The following is a 16049-nucleotide window of genomic DNA, read 5'->3' on the forward strand; positions in this document are numbered from 1 at the left end:
TATTTTCAAATATTGCAAATGTTTGCATACTTCCGTAAATGGACAAAATCTTTCAGTTTTATGTCCCATGGTTATGCCGGCTAAGCTAAAGGAGACGGTGATGATGAGAAATGAAGAAATGGTGGAATAAACAGAGTGTCTACTAAAATTCCAAAATGAAATTTCGTGACCTTTTCTTTACCAAATCATAAAATTTCCTAACATTTTCAAGAGCGAATTTGAGTGCGAATTAGGTCGAAATTTCATCCATGCGATAGAAACGTACTTTGCTTGAGATTTGTAGCATCTAAAACCGGCCATAGACATTTTTGATGGTGAATTTTGACGTTTTATAGAACAAAATTTTCCAATTTGTACTTACATTTGTACAGTTAAAAAAAAATCGTGACCCAAAAGCTAAATTTCGTGACTTTCATGACCGTTTTCTGATTTCGTGACTTTTTCGTGACTTTCGTGACCGATAGACACCCTGAATAAAGGAAGTGGGAGGAAATGGGAGAACCCCGAGAAAACCCACACATACGGTGTTTGTCCACTACAAGGCTCACTTGGTGCGAGCTGAGATCGAACCAAGGACTACATGCACCAGCAGTGAACGCTCTACCACTGAGCCGCCGCGGCCCCCTCGTGAATGGAGATGAAGAACAGAGAATGGATCAACATTCGCCATTTCGTCAGTAAAATTCCAGAAATCACCTGATGTGAATGAAGAAAAATACAGTATATCTATTTGTATCAAGATACGGACCTAGAACTTTCGCATTACTAGGTAAATATTGACACCTACTCAATTATCCATACGGAGTACTGCTTTATTGTTCACTGTAAAATCTTCATGACAAAAGTTTAAAATAAAATTCGTTCAAAACACATAGTACGTTCTATTCTGGATACTACCCAATTTCGCAACAATTAACATCCAAAGTGCCACAAATAAAATTTATTTCTAAGAAGTGCTACGTGTGCTACATGCTATGTAAACTGAATAATAATAAATATATTAATAAAACGTAATTCATGTATATTCTTATTTTTTAGCCGCTCAATCAAAGAATCATTGTACAGTTGGAGGAGAAGTGCACACCTACTCCCACAATAGATGTGGATCTGTTATATCCATGTCAACACTGTTTCCTTACTCAGCGCGTAATTCTTTGTGCGTTATCAAAATGATCGAAATTGGAAAATTCATTTTAAAATTATTGACAGAAAAGAAAAATCAAGGTGTTGAAAAGTATTTGGTCCCTGAGCAAAAGCTCGTAACTAATGCCATATATATTATTTTGTTAATAATGTCGGATTGATATAAACTAACTTGTTTCACTGATATAGGGGGAAAATTTCCCTGTAAGATATCGAAGACCGTACTCAAATTACTATTATCTTATCAAGTTCCAGACAAAGTTATATCTGGATTAAGTACGCGATGTCGTTATTCTGCTTTATGTGATTATATGAAATTCAATTTGACAATCAATAATTAGCGGCCCTTTACTCTACAAGTGAATAATATTCATGTTCCTTGTTAGAAGTAACACCATACACCGATTTTTGACTTCATATTGAACGACTTAAAAGAAACATGTAATAATACGGGAAAATCTTTTAACTCCCTTAAAGGTAAATTTCACAAATCTCGGTCTTTCTTACTTTTTAGTGTATACGGAAAAGATACCTAATTTCAGTCTTCTAATCTTAATGTTTCACGGAGATAGAGCGAGGGGCAAACTTGTAATATCCCATCCCCCACAGTCTTAAAGCTTGAATTACGCAAAACCTAATTTTATCCGAATTACTCAGCTCTACGAACATTTGAATAAATAAATAAATAAATAAAAAGTTTCAGAGACTTGGTGATATGATATTTAAATGATACCATCCATGTATTGTATTAACAAACAGAATTTTAGAAATGTGTACTAACTTGACAACAGTTTCTCCCGTGTTTTCATCCACGAAGTCACCTTTCAATTCTTCTGGAATGTCTTCATCACTCTCTTCACTGAAATATCCAGAAGGTTCATCCTTCAAATCAAAGAAAGGTATTTCTATATTATTTTTCAGATACAAAGTTTTATATCTACTTCATTCAAATACACTACTACAAAATCCTAGTTACAAATTTATAAGTCAACATTGGACTACATATTTTTGAGAAAATTACTTACACAGTAAATATTATATATATATATATATATATATATATATATATATATATATATATATATCGAAAGTGAAATTATTATGTAAAATGATAAAACATAGGAAAGAAAAATGGGAATAATTACTGTGCAAGGTGTAATAGTGAAAATGGGAATAGCATAAGCTTAACATGTCATACCAGCTTTCTAAGATTCTTCTTTTAGTAGTACAAATTTTCGATTTAGCACATGGATCATGCTATATTCAAACACAAAAAATTATAAATAAGGGTGATATTTAAAAATTATAGAAACAGAGAAATAATACAACTGGTATAAACCTCCATGTCCACAAATCAAATAAATGCAAAACAGCGTATATCTTCTATCTATCTTTCAGGAAATAAAGCACGTTATTTCAGAAAGATAGGCACCAGTTCTCTTAATAAAAAAATTTGAGTTTAAATTTTGTATTTATTTATTTTCTTTTATCCCAACGACTTTACCACCAATATACACAATATTAAGCACTTTACAACGCTAAAGCCTAAAAAATACACGAATCACTTGCCATGGGTTTGGATTATTGTACAAGTGTTGAAATGAGCTGACTAAACCTATAGAAGGTAATTTAGACAACCAGAAAAAGAAATACACATACAAGAGAGTAGCAAATGTTCAGTAGCTCATTTTACGAGGGAGGATCAAATGAAAACCTTAAAAGTGCAATCAAATGCCGTAAAGTTGGACGATTGTTTCGATACGTGGCAGTAATATGCCTTGCGCTGCACTTAATGACCGATACGTGGCAGAGTGTTGCTGGAAGAACGACGTACGCGGCAGCGGCAGTATCAAGATGGCCGCCCCACTGTCCACATGCACCGTGTTAGAACAGTGCAGTGATCCGGTTTTTGAGTAGTAAAGTACCAATTGAAATTCATTGCAGGATTGCAGCAAAGTATGGTGATTCGTATTTGTCCTTGCAGCATGTATACGAATAGCGTAGAACGTTTAAAAGTGGCACATCTGTGGAGGATGTTCCTTGACCGGGATAGGCTCACCGCGCAGTGACTGACGAAAACACTGCGTCAGCGGAACATCTTGTAAAGGAAAACAAGGTATTACGCTGAAAGAAATTGCCATAATCATGAATATTAGTTTTGGTTCAGCTCAACACATTGTGCATAATGTTCTGCATTTCAATAAGGTGACTGCAAAACTGACTTCACATCAGTTGACTGCTGTATTGAAAGATCGTCGCATCGATGTCTGTGAAGAACTTTTGCGTCGTTTCAACGCCAAGGATGATGTATTTCTGGACATGAATGTTACAGGCAATGAGACCTGTGTTCTCTATCATCAACCAGAAACCAAAAAATGGAGCAAGGAATGGCATCATAGCTCTTCGCTGAAACTAAAAAAATCCACACTCAACCATTAGCAGGAAAGGTTATGCTCACTCTCTTCTGGGATACAAAGGAAGTAATTTTGGAACAGTATATAGAAAAAGTATAACCAGTGCCTGGTATTCAAACCTGCAGAAAAATCAACTTCGCCTTGCAATCAGGCATAAACGACGAGAACTTCTGCCTCAGGTGTCCTTCCTCATGACAACGCCGACCGCATACTGTCCGTTTGATCGTTGAGACTATCAATGACATCAAATCTGAGTGTCTTATTCATCCACCCTATTCACCATACCTTACCTCCGATGACTTTCATGTGTTTGGATCACTCAAAGAAGCGATGTGAGGCAAGCATTTTAATAGTGATGAAGAGGTGAAAAATGCAGTGCACAAGTGGCTACAATCTCGGCCAAAAGAATTCTTCCAATGTGGTATTCATGCACTTCCGAAGCGGTGGAATACTTGCATTCAACGTCAGGGGGGACTACGTTGAAAAATAAGAGGAGAGGTTTCCTTTTCATTGTTACATTCTAAAATGTTTTGCACTTTTAAGGTTTGCATTTGATCCTACCCCGTATTTCAACATCATTGACACCTGAACAACAAGAGAGGTTCGTTTCACAGAGACTTCTAAGCTACATGAATTCAATACTGAAACTATCACTTTTAATTGCAATACAGGGATAAAATCAGATATAAAATATAATTTTGTGTACTGAATCCATATTAAAAAACTGCTTGTCACAATCTATTTCTTTTTGTTTTTCACTATGGTGATCAACATTGAAATCGAAAATAGTTAATTTCTACTACTTCGCTCTGCACAGAGGGCTAACGGTCAAAATGGAAACCTATTCTTTGGGCGCTGAACCGATTCCAAAACACTTTTTTTTTCACTCTCTCTTCTCGGTTTTTGTTCTATGGTGATCAATACTGAAACTTAAGAGTATGTAGTAAATCTCTAGTCATGTTACATCTGATTGTGCAATTGAGTTTCTTTTAAAATTAGCCTGTTATATATATTACATGAAGCTCCTTTCCATCTAAACTCTTTTGAGTGAGAATTAAAATGATGGACTGCAAGATGGCGCCCGTTCACCTCACACGCACCCACATTTTCTGTTATGTTTTAGTGGCATACGGGTGGAAACGAAGAAGGAATTTACTCTTAGGGCGCAGAATCCATTCCAAAACCCGCTCCCTGCTATCTATTATCGTTTATGTTTTATGAAGAATAACGCTGAAACCGGAAATGGTTGATTTTTACCTCTTCCTGTGTAAATAAAGGGTTAATGGAAAAGACGAAACCTTTTGCTGGGACGTTGAATCGATTCCGAAAGACTGCTTCTCGCAATCTCTTACTGTTTTGCTTTATTGCGATCAACGCTGAAACCGATCAACGCTCAAGCTACGGTAAACTTTCAAATTATGCCAATTCAATACTGACACTGAATGTATCTGGTATACTGGTATCACTGAATACTGGTTGCAAGAGACGAATAAGATCAAAAGATATTCAAACTGGAAGTGGTAGTTGATGTCTATCACTTTTGATTGTACTAAAGGAATAACGTCATGAAATAGATTTTTACGGTAATGAATCCATATCAAAAAAATGATTGTCCCTATTTTTTATTTTATTTTTTTTTATTTATTTATATTGCGATAAACGTTGAAACCACAATTAATTAATTTGTATTACTTCCGGTTTGCACAAAAGGTTAACAGAATAGAAGAAACCCATTGTAGGAACGCTGAATCGATTAAAAAAAGAAAAAAATTGCTTATCTGTATTTCTTACCGTTTTTGCTCTAAGAAAATCCATAGTAAAATCGGAAAATAGTAGTAAATTTCTACCACTTCCGGTTTCAGTACAAAGATGCAATTAAAGAAAGTATTTTTTTCTTGAGATGTTAAATCGACTCCAGATTCGAGCTTGTGTCTATCTGTTACTGTTTCTGTTCTATATGATAAATGTTGAAAACGGAAAAGGTTAATTTCTACCACTTCCTGTTTGAATAGAGGGTTAACGAATGAAATGGAACCTATTCTAGGAATCCTGAGTTGATTCCAGAAAATAGCTTCTCGTCCTCTTACCTTTCGCTCTGATGCTTCTTGACAGAGAGAGTCCTATAAGACTACCAATACTTATGCAGAGCGTACTTTGGAAGTTTAATACTATCAATGTATTTGCAATAAGAAAGTATACAAAAACAACTCACCCCATTGGTAGCAAGAATATCCTCGTCTTGTGATTCATCTAAGCTAATATCAAATGGCGTGGCAGTCTCACTATAATGACTAAAATAGCTGTTATTTCCTTCTTGCGATTGGTTACTAAAGCTATCAGGACTTTGTGTATAGGACGTAACAGATTGAGTTCTTGACTTTTCTCCTAGTTTAGAATTCTGTAGTACTGGCCGTAACGACTTAAATTCCTACGGAAGTTCAATAAAACAGCATTACTAATGTTAATTGTAAGAAAGAAAAGCTCACATATACAATCGAAAGCAAAAGTGATTTTCTACTGTTGGATTTTAATTTACAATAATTTTCGAACTGAACTGACAAGTCTGAATAAAGTTCATATATCAATAAATACAGAGAATGGAATTATATGCAACGTCCCCGAAAATCGCATTCAAATGTCACTTTACACCTAAGTTACTGGCAAAAGAACAAATGATGAAAAAAACACTTTTGCTTTTAACTGTACAACAGACGAAATTATCAAATAAGCAATTCACTCTTTAAATCATACTTAAAGAGTGCAAATGAGATGAGATGAGAGCTTTAATTCTCAGTGATTATTCCCTTATATCAACGTTTTTCAAACGTTTACCACTGAGGACCAATTTTACTTTATTTATTTTTATTAACGTTCCACGATTATGCACCGAATCTAAGGAAGACGGTGATAATGGTGGAATTAAAACACTGGGGAAAAATAGGGAGAACCCGGAGAAAATCCTCCAGAAATAAGCGCTCTACCACTGAGCCACTGCAGTCTACTCTACTCTTGTCCCCATCAAAAGCAATTTTTTCTTCTTTTGTTTGTTACTATCAACATACTTAAATTTTAATTATTAATTAAAATTACCTTAATTTTGTATTAATAGAAGCAAATACATATTACTTTTTTTTCTAATTGAAGACTATCAAGAATATTTTATCATAATATATCCGAGAGTAACACAAGGACACACATAGGAGACAACTTGTGGGTCACCGCGCACCAGTTTGAGAAACGGTGACTTAGACCAAATAATAGGCATAATAAATATAAATTAATGAAGATGATGTACTGAAAATGAAGAAAATGGAAGAGCCTGGCCAAAGGTATTTCCAGTACAAGCTCACATCGCCTGAGATTGGAAAAGAAAGATCTAACATTAAGCCAATACACCTCCCTTGATGGGTATATAGGGCAAAAACAACACCAGTTATGAAATTGTATGACATTCAAATGTATTTCCATATTCGTTAAGTCATATGGCATTCAAATGTATTTCCATATTCGTTAAGTCATATGGCATTCAAATGTATTTCCATATTCGTTAAGTCATATGGAATTCAAATGTATTTCCATATTCGTTAAGTCATATGGCATTCAAATGTATTTCCATATTCGTTAAGTCATAAAAATAATAACAGAATAAGTAACAAGGAACTAAAGAATCAAGCCACTTACAAATAAAAATAAATAAATAAACTTTATTTTACTGTAACATCCCATTAATATGCGCTTTAGGCAAATTAAGACAAATGAGTGCTGGGAATGAATGATTATGAAAGAATTGGTAGAATAAAAATGCTGGGGGGGGGGGGGGGACACAAGGCTTGGTACTTCTCACACCAATGAATGTTCTACCACTGAATCATCGTATATTCCTCAAGCAATTTTCAGTTAATAGCATAGTTCAAAAATTGTTGTTTTTCAATTTTTTCTTGTTTATTTATAGGCTATAAGGCGACTATTGCCAACGTTAATAAATTATTTTTTTTTATTTATTTATTGATTCTGTGAGATGAAACTACGAAAATGGCTTTGACTAATTACATTGGATGACAAGTGATTTTTTCCTTATTGAAACTAGGTGTTACTTATAGTTTTTAAGTTCCTAAAAACGAATTTGAATTCACTCCAATTCTCCCCCCTCCAACTTAAAAATAATGTCAGTAACAGTATTAACTAGTAACAGGAGGAAACAAAATAAGGGAATAAATTTTACTGGGGAAAGAAAATAGTACAAAGTGATATCAAGCTGGTAACAATGAAACAGGGAAAACACGAAACTTATTGGCAACAATAAAAATACTATGTAGCTCAAGTAACGATAAGTTGTTGCAGCAAGTCGGGTTGAATACCAGAGAAAGTTCCGTGATCAGAACTAAACATGACAGTAAATCAAGAATTCTCAATGGAGAAAAACGTAAAATTATAATTAGTAATAACAACAAATTAACATTTATGACACATACAAAATTAATGTGTTTTCAACTGTATTACTCGTAATGATACCTGTAATTGAAGAATGGTGAAGTTTGGTTTTACTGGACATATTTCCCATCCTTCATTCTCCAGAAATATTCGTAATTCATCCATCCGACTTCGATGATAATTTTTAAAATAATTTACACTTTGTTTCCTAATTGAATTCTGCAGCTCCTCTGATTTACTGCCACAGAACTCCATTCCTACTTCCATTAACCTATAAATAACAATAAACGTAAGTCGATTTGAAAATTATTATCCATTATGCTGTTATATTTTTTGCTTATTACTCAAATTATAGATTTATCTAAAATAATTAACGAGCTGAAATCATCTATATATATAAAATTGAAAATCACTATGTTTGTGACTCTAAATCTCCTGAACCGACTGACCGATCTCGATCAAATTTGTAACATGGATGAGGTTCAAGGCTGGGCTAGTTTTTAATATATTTTAAGTTTTTTGTTGACCTTTCTGTTATTTGTGTCAATCTGCGAAGCTTTCAACACTAACGAGCATTTTCTTCAGGTGGATGTGAAGGTAAGGGAGAACCGTTTCTTACCAAAGGTACCTTTCAGAACAGATAACTGAATATACCTACTGGTAAGAAAAATAATATCTGAAGGAAAAGCACTTCCTTTTTCTTCTTCTTTCTCGTGTTTTTCCCAATTTGAAACGAAGTGAGTCAATATTGTTTTTTTCTACGAATAATTTTTGTCCTTAATTAATTATCAATTTTCGGCCTAAAGTAAGAATGTTTGCTTTTTGGGATCAAAAGATCCAATATATTTCAATCAAAAATTTTCTTGTACGACTTATATCTGGAGAACTACATAGTATAGTTAAACCCAAACTCTCAGTTAACTCAGTATGATGTGCTTATTCCGTAGAAAATATTAAATCTCGATTTACGGGTCATTCAAAAATTTTATGGCCCCTGATCCAAAAACTAATTCTTGGCCAAGATCACAATCTTTTGATCTATTTTTTGATTATTCTTAAAATTCTTGTTAGATAATAGTTTGATGATGTTTGTGTTGCATTCACTTTTTTTTTTTTTTAATTTGATAAAGATATTACGCTAACTTCTGTTTAGATTGTACTCTTCTCAATTTATTAGGTTTGTTTTAAGAATATAAAATTATTCAAAAAGATTTTTCAACTTGTATTTGTAAATCTTGTCTTTTTTCAACGACATGTTGGTTCCCAGATAAATGTTTTGCCAATCCTGAAATTGCTGTGTTTATATTGTATGATTCCCTGATATGCTCCTTAAATTTTAGTTCGTATATTCCTCTTTGTCAATTCTATGTAACTTTTTGTGCAATGACGAATTATTTCTTACACCTTTAAACCCAATTCTTCTCTGTGTAATAACTATTGTAATTTTTGAGTGACTCTAAGATTCTGGAGGGAACTAAAGTTGGTGTGGTTTTGTACTTTAAAAGAATTTACTGAAGTATTAGTACCGAACACTCATTCTTTTATTTTATGCTATCTACTGATATTTTTTTTTGGTTCTGGAACTTATTCTACATTACTAATGGTAACGCGAAGTGAGTGTAATACATCAATGGTCTAACCTTAGTATCTTTTAAAATTTTATTTTCATTACGATTTCATTACTTGTTCCAGTGACTTCATGTAATTCCGTTATTTATTTACTTATTTATAAAGCATCTACGAAAGATATAATTTTAAAAATGGTAGATGACGTATAGAACAAATAAGAAGTAATCTGTAGCCTGAACATGTTTGCTTCGAGAACAGCAGTATGATTTGTTGTGAAATGGATTATACCTACAATTTCTTCGATTTCTGTAAGTACTCTTTCTCAGCCGTATCCCAAAGAGTACTGAGCATGATAACAGTGAGTTTGAAAACGCACACGTACTGTACATGGCACGAAATAAACTTCAAAAACTACGTAATTCTGACTCGCCCTGTATAGAATTTATTTCTATTTTGGAAATATGAATGTGAAGAAAAAAAAAAAAAAAACAGGCTACCATTTAAAATATCATACAATAATATACTTAAGGTTGAAAAATCGTCGTAAAAGTTGTTATTTAGGGTACTGAGAAAAAGGAATTTAACCACGGAGTAGTAGGACAGTAGGAGCTATTACTTTACAACACAGTTACACTACACAAATACTATACTGTACTTCATTCCTTTCAAAAATGTTATTATTAAACAACAATCAACAATGAATTATATTTTGACCTTGCACTGAAAAGTAATAGCACGCTAAATTGGAAGTGCCCTATTAGATTTCGAAGACAAAATAAGTAAATATATTTCATGTAACCTTGGCTTACCCTAAGGAAAGGAAGACTATAATGAACACTGGTAAAATAGTATTACATACTGTATACACAAAAGGAATTGCCATACTTTGCACAAATTATAAACCATGGTAGCTTTTACTTGTCTTCAGAGCAAGTAAATATTTGTTACCCTATGTATTGGAGTGCTTTTGCTTTATTCTATCTGCAAGGTAAGCATATAATTTTGGCTCTTAAGCTTTCTTGTGCTCAATTAAATACAATACGCTACTACCTACAATAAAGTATACTACTCACCTATGTACAATATCCAACACTTGAAGAAACTCTTCAAATTTGTACCACGCTAAGTCCGATCCTAAGAGATACATACATATTTTTGTTTGAACATCATGCCATATTCTTGAAAGGCCGTTTTCCAACTTTTGTTTCACGTATTGCTTATTGAAATTAGCTTCGAAGTCAATTGGTTCGCTCATGCCATCTGCAAAATACGGTCAATTCATTATCTACATTCAACATATCCAGTATATTAATTTACTGCAACAAATGATATATGTGAAAAGATAATAATTACACATATATAAAGGTGAGCATTAATATATACTCAAGACAAATTTTATTTCTAAATTTCCTGATCTTTCACTAAACTTCATATCTCAATGTTCTTTCCAAGTTACTTTTACAAGTGTCGAAGTTTTTCTCTTTTTGCTCTGATTGATGTTTTCTGAAAGAAAGAAATTAAACTGACATCTTTCAATGTCCAACGTTTATGTGCTGAAGGCTCAAGGAAACAGATGATGAATATACATGAATGACGATGAAAGAATGCTAGAAGTCAAGCTTGAAAAACTATAGGAATGAATACTATATATTCCGGGTGTAGACGAAGTTCCGGCTGAGTTAATTTTAGCTGGAGGCGAAAAATTGTGGAACAAAATACACAATCTTATTCTCCTTATCTGGAACAAGGAAGAGTTGCCACAAGAGTGGAAAGAATCAATTATTGTTCCAATTCACAAGAAAGGAGACAAAACTCACCGTAATAATTATCGGGGTATTTCTCTTCTGTCGACGTCCTATAAAATCCTCTCATGCAATCTATTAGCAAGATTGACTCCATACGCAGATGAAATTATTGGAGATTATCAATGCGGTTATGGATGAAATCGATCAACTATCGACCAAATATTTAGCATTCGACAAATACTCGAAAAGAAGTGGGAATACAATGCCCCGGTACATCAACTGTTTATTGATTTTAGAAAGGTTTAAGACTCGGTTAGGAGGGAAGCATTATACAACATTCTTACAGAATTTTGAATATCGAAAAAGCTAATTAGATTAAGATATGTTTAAATGAATCACAAAGCAAAGTCCGGGTAGGAAAATTTTTGTCCACGAGTTTTCACGTCGAGAATGGCTTGAAACAAGGACATGCGTTGTCGCCATTATTATTCAACTTTGTCCTGGAATACGCTATAAGGAAAATCAAAGATAGCAACCAGGACCAAGAGTTGAACGGCGTTCACCAGGTTATGGTGTATGCTGATGATGTAAATTTAATAGGGGATGATAGGAGAACAATAGAAAGAAATGCGGAGGTCTTATTAAAAGTTTGCAGGGACATGGGTTTAGAAATAAATGGAGAGAAAATTAAATACATGGAAGTTCGTTGGGATCGTAATACGGCAAATTATGGATGCGTTAAAATATCGAATAATACTTTTGATAAAATTGATACTTTCAAATATCTAGGATCAATATTAACAGACGAAAACCATATTCACGAAGAAATTAAATGTCGACTAAAAGCAGGGAATTCGTGTTATTATTCAGTTTAAAATCTCTTTCGTCGCGAATTCTGTCGAACAATTTGAAGCTTAAAATATATAAAACGATAATCATGCCTGTTGTTCTATATGGTTGCGAAACATGATCGCTTACTCGGAAGGAAGAAAATAGATTGAAAGTATTTGAGAAGAAGATCGTATGACGAATATTCGGACCCAAAAGAAACGGGAATGAGGAATGGTGGAAACTTCGTAACTAGGAACTACATACTTTATACGGTTTATCCAACATAGTTAGGCTCATCAAGTCTGGGAGGCTCAAGTGGGCAGGTCATGTAGCCAGGATGGAAAAAAGTAGGTACGCTTTCAAAATCTTAACTGGAAGACCAACCGGAAAACGACCATTAGGAAGACCTAGGGGCAGATGGGAGGACAATATTAAGATGTATCTCACAGAAATAGGAATACAAAGTAGAAACTGGATCCAATTGGCTAACGATAGAAGTCAGTGGAGAGCTTTTGTGAACGAGGCAATGAACCTCCGGGTTCCATAGGCCATAGAGTTAATTAGTTTTAGTTATACGAATGAATACGATGTTGTTAACCACGAACTCGGTCTCATTTAAGTCTCGGTAATCGAAAGGAACGTTAAAACTCCAACCAATCACAAACTCACATAGGATCGATCTTTCACAACAGGAGAAGCGTATTCTATCACTGAGTCGCCGTGATTCCCTTAAATGCACACAAACCACGAAGAAATGATTGTAACGAATAACTAAGAGATCAAACGTTGGTCCAAGAAAAAGTTCTGAAATATTTTTTTTTGTTAACTGTGCTTAAGAATCGTATCTGACCAATTAAGAATATTATATAACGTAAGACGCTTGAAAAGCAATTTTATTAATAAACTCAACAGATACTAAGCTTATTAAAATTATATTTACTTAAAAGCCTTTTACTTATTCAATAGTATATGTTTCGGCAAATGGTTATTGTCATCCTCAACACAGATCTTTCAGAAAATTACTATTGCTTGTCGAACTATATCATCGCTGACTATATCCAACGAGATGAGTTCATTTTTGCAACGTAATTTCCCAAATTTTTGAAAAGTTGCTTTTGTTTGAAAGGTTTGCTACTTGGTTCAATAAGACGCATATTAAATATTTATTAAAATTGTAATTAAAAATACACTTTCTTGTCTGTATCTTCCTGTAGTTAAGTTCAACCAAACGTGTTAAGCGTCGAATTTTCGCTGGAGTTGTCAGCATTGTCAAAACATAAGGAAAAATAGGAGTACGGGAGTTATTTATTTATGAAACAATCAATTCTGGAATTATATACACTAGTAATTAAAAGCTAATATTTATTTGTAATCATTAGTGTAAATTATTATTTATTTATTTTCTAGCTGAAATGGCCCTTATTCGCAAGAAAAGAATACATTTGTGGAAAATATTTGAATTCCTTCCCCCTTAAAGACACGTAATTCAACGAAAGTACAATGATACAAATCCATTGATATTCTGTTTTTAAAATAAATTTTGAATCACATTATGCTCTTTAATCAAACCGAAATTATGAAAAAGAAGAAGAAGAAGAAGAAGCTTGAAGTGGGTACTATGTTTCTAAAGTCATTCCAAATCGGTCAGCCGTTTTTCCGACCTCGAAAACTACGAATTCGACAGTAAGCTCAGTCATTTTGGACATTTTATTTTCCACCTCTTTTCACTTCCCATGTCGATGAGGCTGAACTTGGATTTTTTAAAAGGCAATGGGAGCATCATTATTCATTTCAGCGTTCCCAAAAACTATGGACTGCACATTAACCTATTTATTCTCGCTATTCCAAAAATGGAACATTATAATTTTTGTTTATTTTTACAATATAGAAATAAATACGTAGATGAAGTGTATTTTATAAAACTTGTCTGGTACCACTTCGTCACTAGCGATGCCTGGTATCACTGTATACCAAACAGTGCGCGCAGTATTGCCAACCACTTTTTGAGGTCAGCGTGCATGATGACTTTCAAATCAAAGTAGGAACTTTTGTTTAACATGGAAATGTTTTCTGTAATATTTTCTTAACTGATATTTTTCTAACACCCGCAATGTTACTGTAATATAAATGGTTTTCAAGAACACTCATTATTTTACCGCTGGCAACGTTTTAAACTAGCATGTTCTAATATTGGAACAACGGGAGTGAATGGGTATACGTGACAATAGTAATGAATGTTCCATTTTTGGAACAACTGGAACGAATGGGGGCTGTAATCCATTAGCAATTTCTGAATGATCATGTAAAACATAGACCACATTATGATAGCTAGGTAGTTATGTGTTGCGCACATTGTCATATGAATATATGAGCACAGGTATATTTTTGTTATTCTAGAGTAGACAAATCTGCACACGTACAAAACTGGGGAGTAAATTTCATTAGAAGAAGTAACGAGTATGCACATAAAACATTTTGTATTTGTCTACGTCTGAAGTGTTACTCCTATACTATATTTTATTGCGAAATAAATTTTTTTTAGCCTTAATAGGAAACGAAAATATCTTAATAAATTTCCTTTACATTATTTATTACATGTATTATACATGGATACAATGAAGTTACAAGATTGTAAAGATGGAAGAATATATTGAGAAAATTATGACATATCCGAGGTGTTACGAGAAAATTAAGCAGTCATGACAAGAATAGATTAAGGTGGGGTTGTAGAGGTTTCTATAACCACCAAAAATTCAGAAACTTAAAATGCAATTCTACAATTCTCCAAAAATGAAAAAGACCATAATTCTCAGTTCAGAAAGAAGACCAAGATTACTCCACCTCCTGTCCGGAAGTGGCCAAAAAGAGACTTGGCGGTTAAATAAGAAAAAGAATGGACACTACCAGAGCTTTTTCAAAGGAATTTCACTCCTATTGAGGTCTTTGAACGTTTCTTTGACGATGACGTGATAAATATGATACTTTCGCATTATAATTTGTATGCATCTAAAAGGGCGAAATGAAACATAATGTTACTTTTGAGGAAATTCATGTGTTTCTTGCTGTACTTCTTCTAAACGGATATATTCAAGTGATGAGGTATCGTATGTATTGGGAAGAAAGCGAGGATACGCATAACGAAACAATAGCGTCAGACATATCACGAAATAGATTTGAACAAATTTTAAGATACATACACACATATGACAACACGAACATCAACAATAACGGTAGATTTGCAAAAGTGAGAAAGTTGTGGGATATATTGAACGAAGATGTTTAAATAATTATGAGAAGGTAAATCTTTGTGTAGATGAAGCAATGATACCGTACTATGGACGACACAGTGCAAAACAGCACATGCAAGGCATCCGATTAGATTCGACTATAATGTTTGGTGTTTCTGCACCCGGTTGGGTTATCTTATGAGAGGAGGATCTTATCAAGGGGCAACAACTGGAAATGCACGATCGGAGTTGAACGTTGATGTAAGAGGAAGTGTTGTTTTTGATTTGATCTCGGCATTGCCATGAAGATCCAGCTACAGTTTTTACTTTGACAATTATTTCACCACAAGTCGTCTATTGGAAGAAATAAAAAAAACAAGGACATGACGCAACAGCAACGATTAGGGCAAATAGAGTTGAAAACGCACCGCTTGTTGATCTAAAAAAAAGCAAGAAACAGGAGCATTTGATCAAGTAACAGATGGAAACAGTGGTATAACCCTAGTTCGATACAGTAACAACAATACTGCTACCGTTGCATCAACTCAAGCAGGAGTACATCCCATGGCCAAAGTTAAAAGGTGGGAAAGGACATTAAAAAAGGACAAAGTAAATGCCAGCTGCGTTTAGTAATTACAATCTCTTCATGGGTGGTGTTGATTGCTTAGATGAGAATTCTCAAATTTGAG

At 33.9% G+C, this 16049-nt stretch overlaps 1 protein-coding gene across 1 annotated transcript in view; it reads right to left on the reverse strand.

Annotated features, from left to right (window-relative positions):
- Vps50 (vacuolar protein sorting 50) overlaps positions 1-16049 on the reverse strand; it is a 74303-nt gene that overhangs the window by 20417 nt on the left and 37837 nt on the right. The window contains exons 8-11 of the mRNA XM_081739834.1: positions 10631-10817; positions 8070-8259; positions 5770-5985; positions 1925-2025 (exon numbers count right to left, since the gene is read on the reverse strand). Of these exons, the coding sequence (XP_081595960.1) occupies positions 1925-2025; positions 5770-5985; positions 8070-8259; positions 10631-10817 (694 nt within the window). The remainder of the gene's footprint in view (positions 1-1924; positions 2026-5769; positions 5986-8069; positions 8260-10630; positions 10818-16049) is intronic.

Source organism: Thermobia domestica, chromosome 15 (genome assembly GCF_964235325.1).
Source record: "Thermobia domestica chromosome 15, izTheDome1.hap1.1, whole genome shotgun sequence".
NCBI lineage: Eukaryota > Metazoa > Arthropoda > Insecta > Zygentoma > Lepismatidae > Thermobia > Thermobia domestica.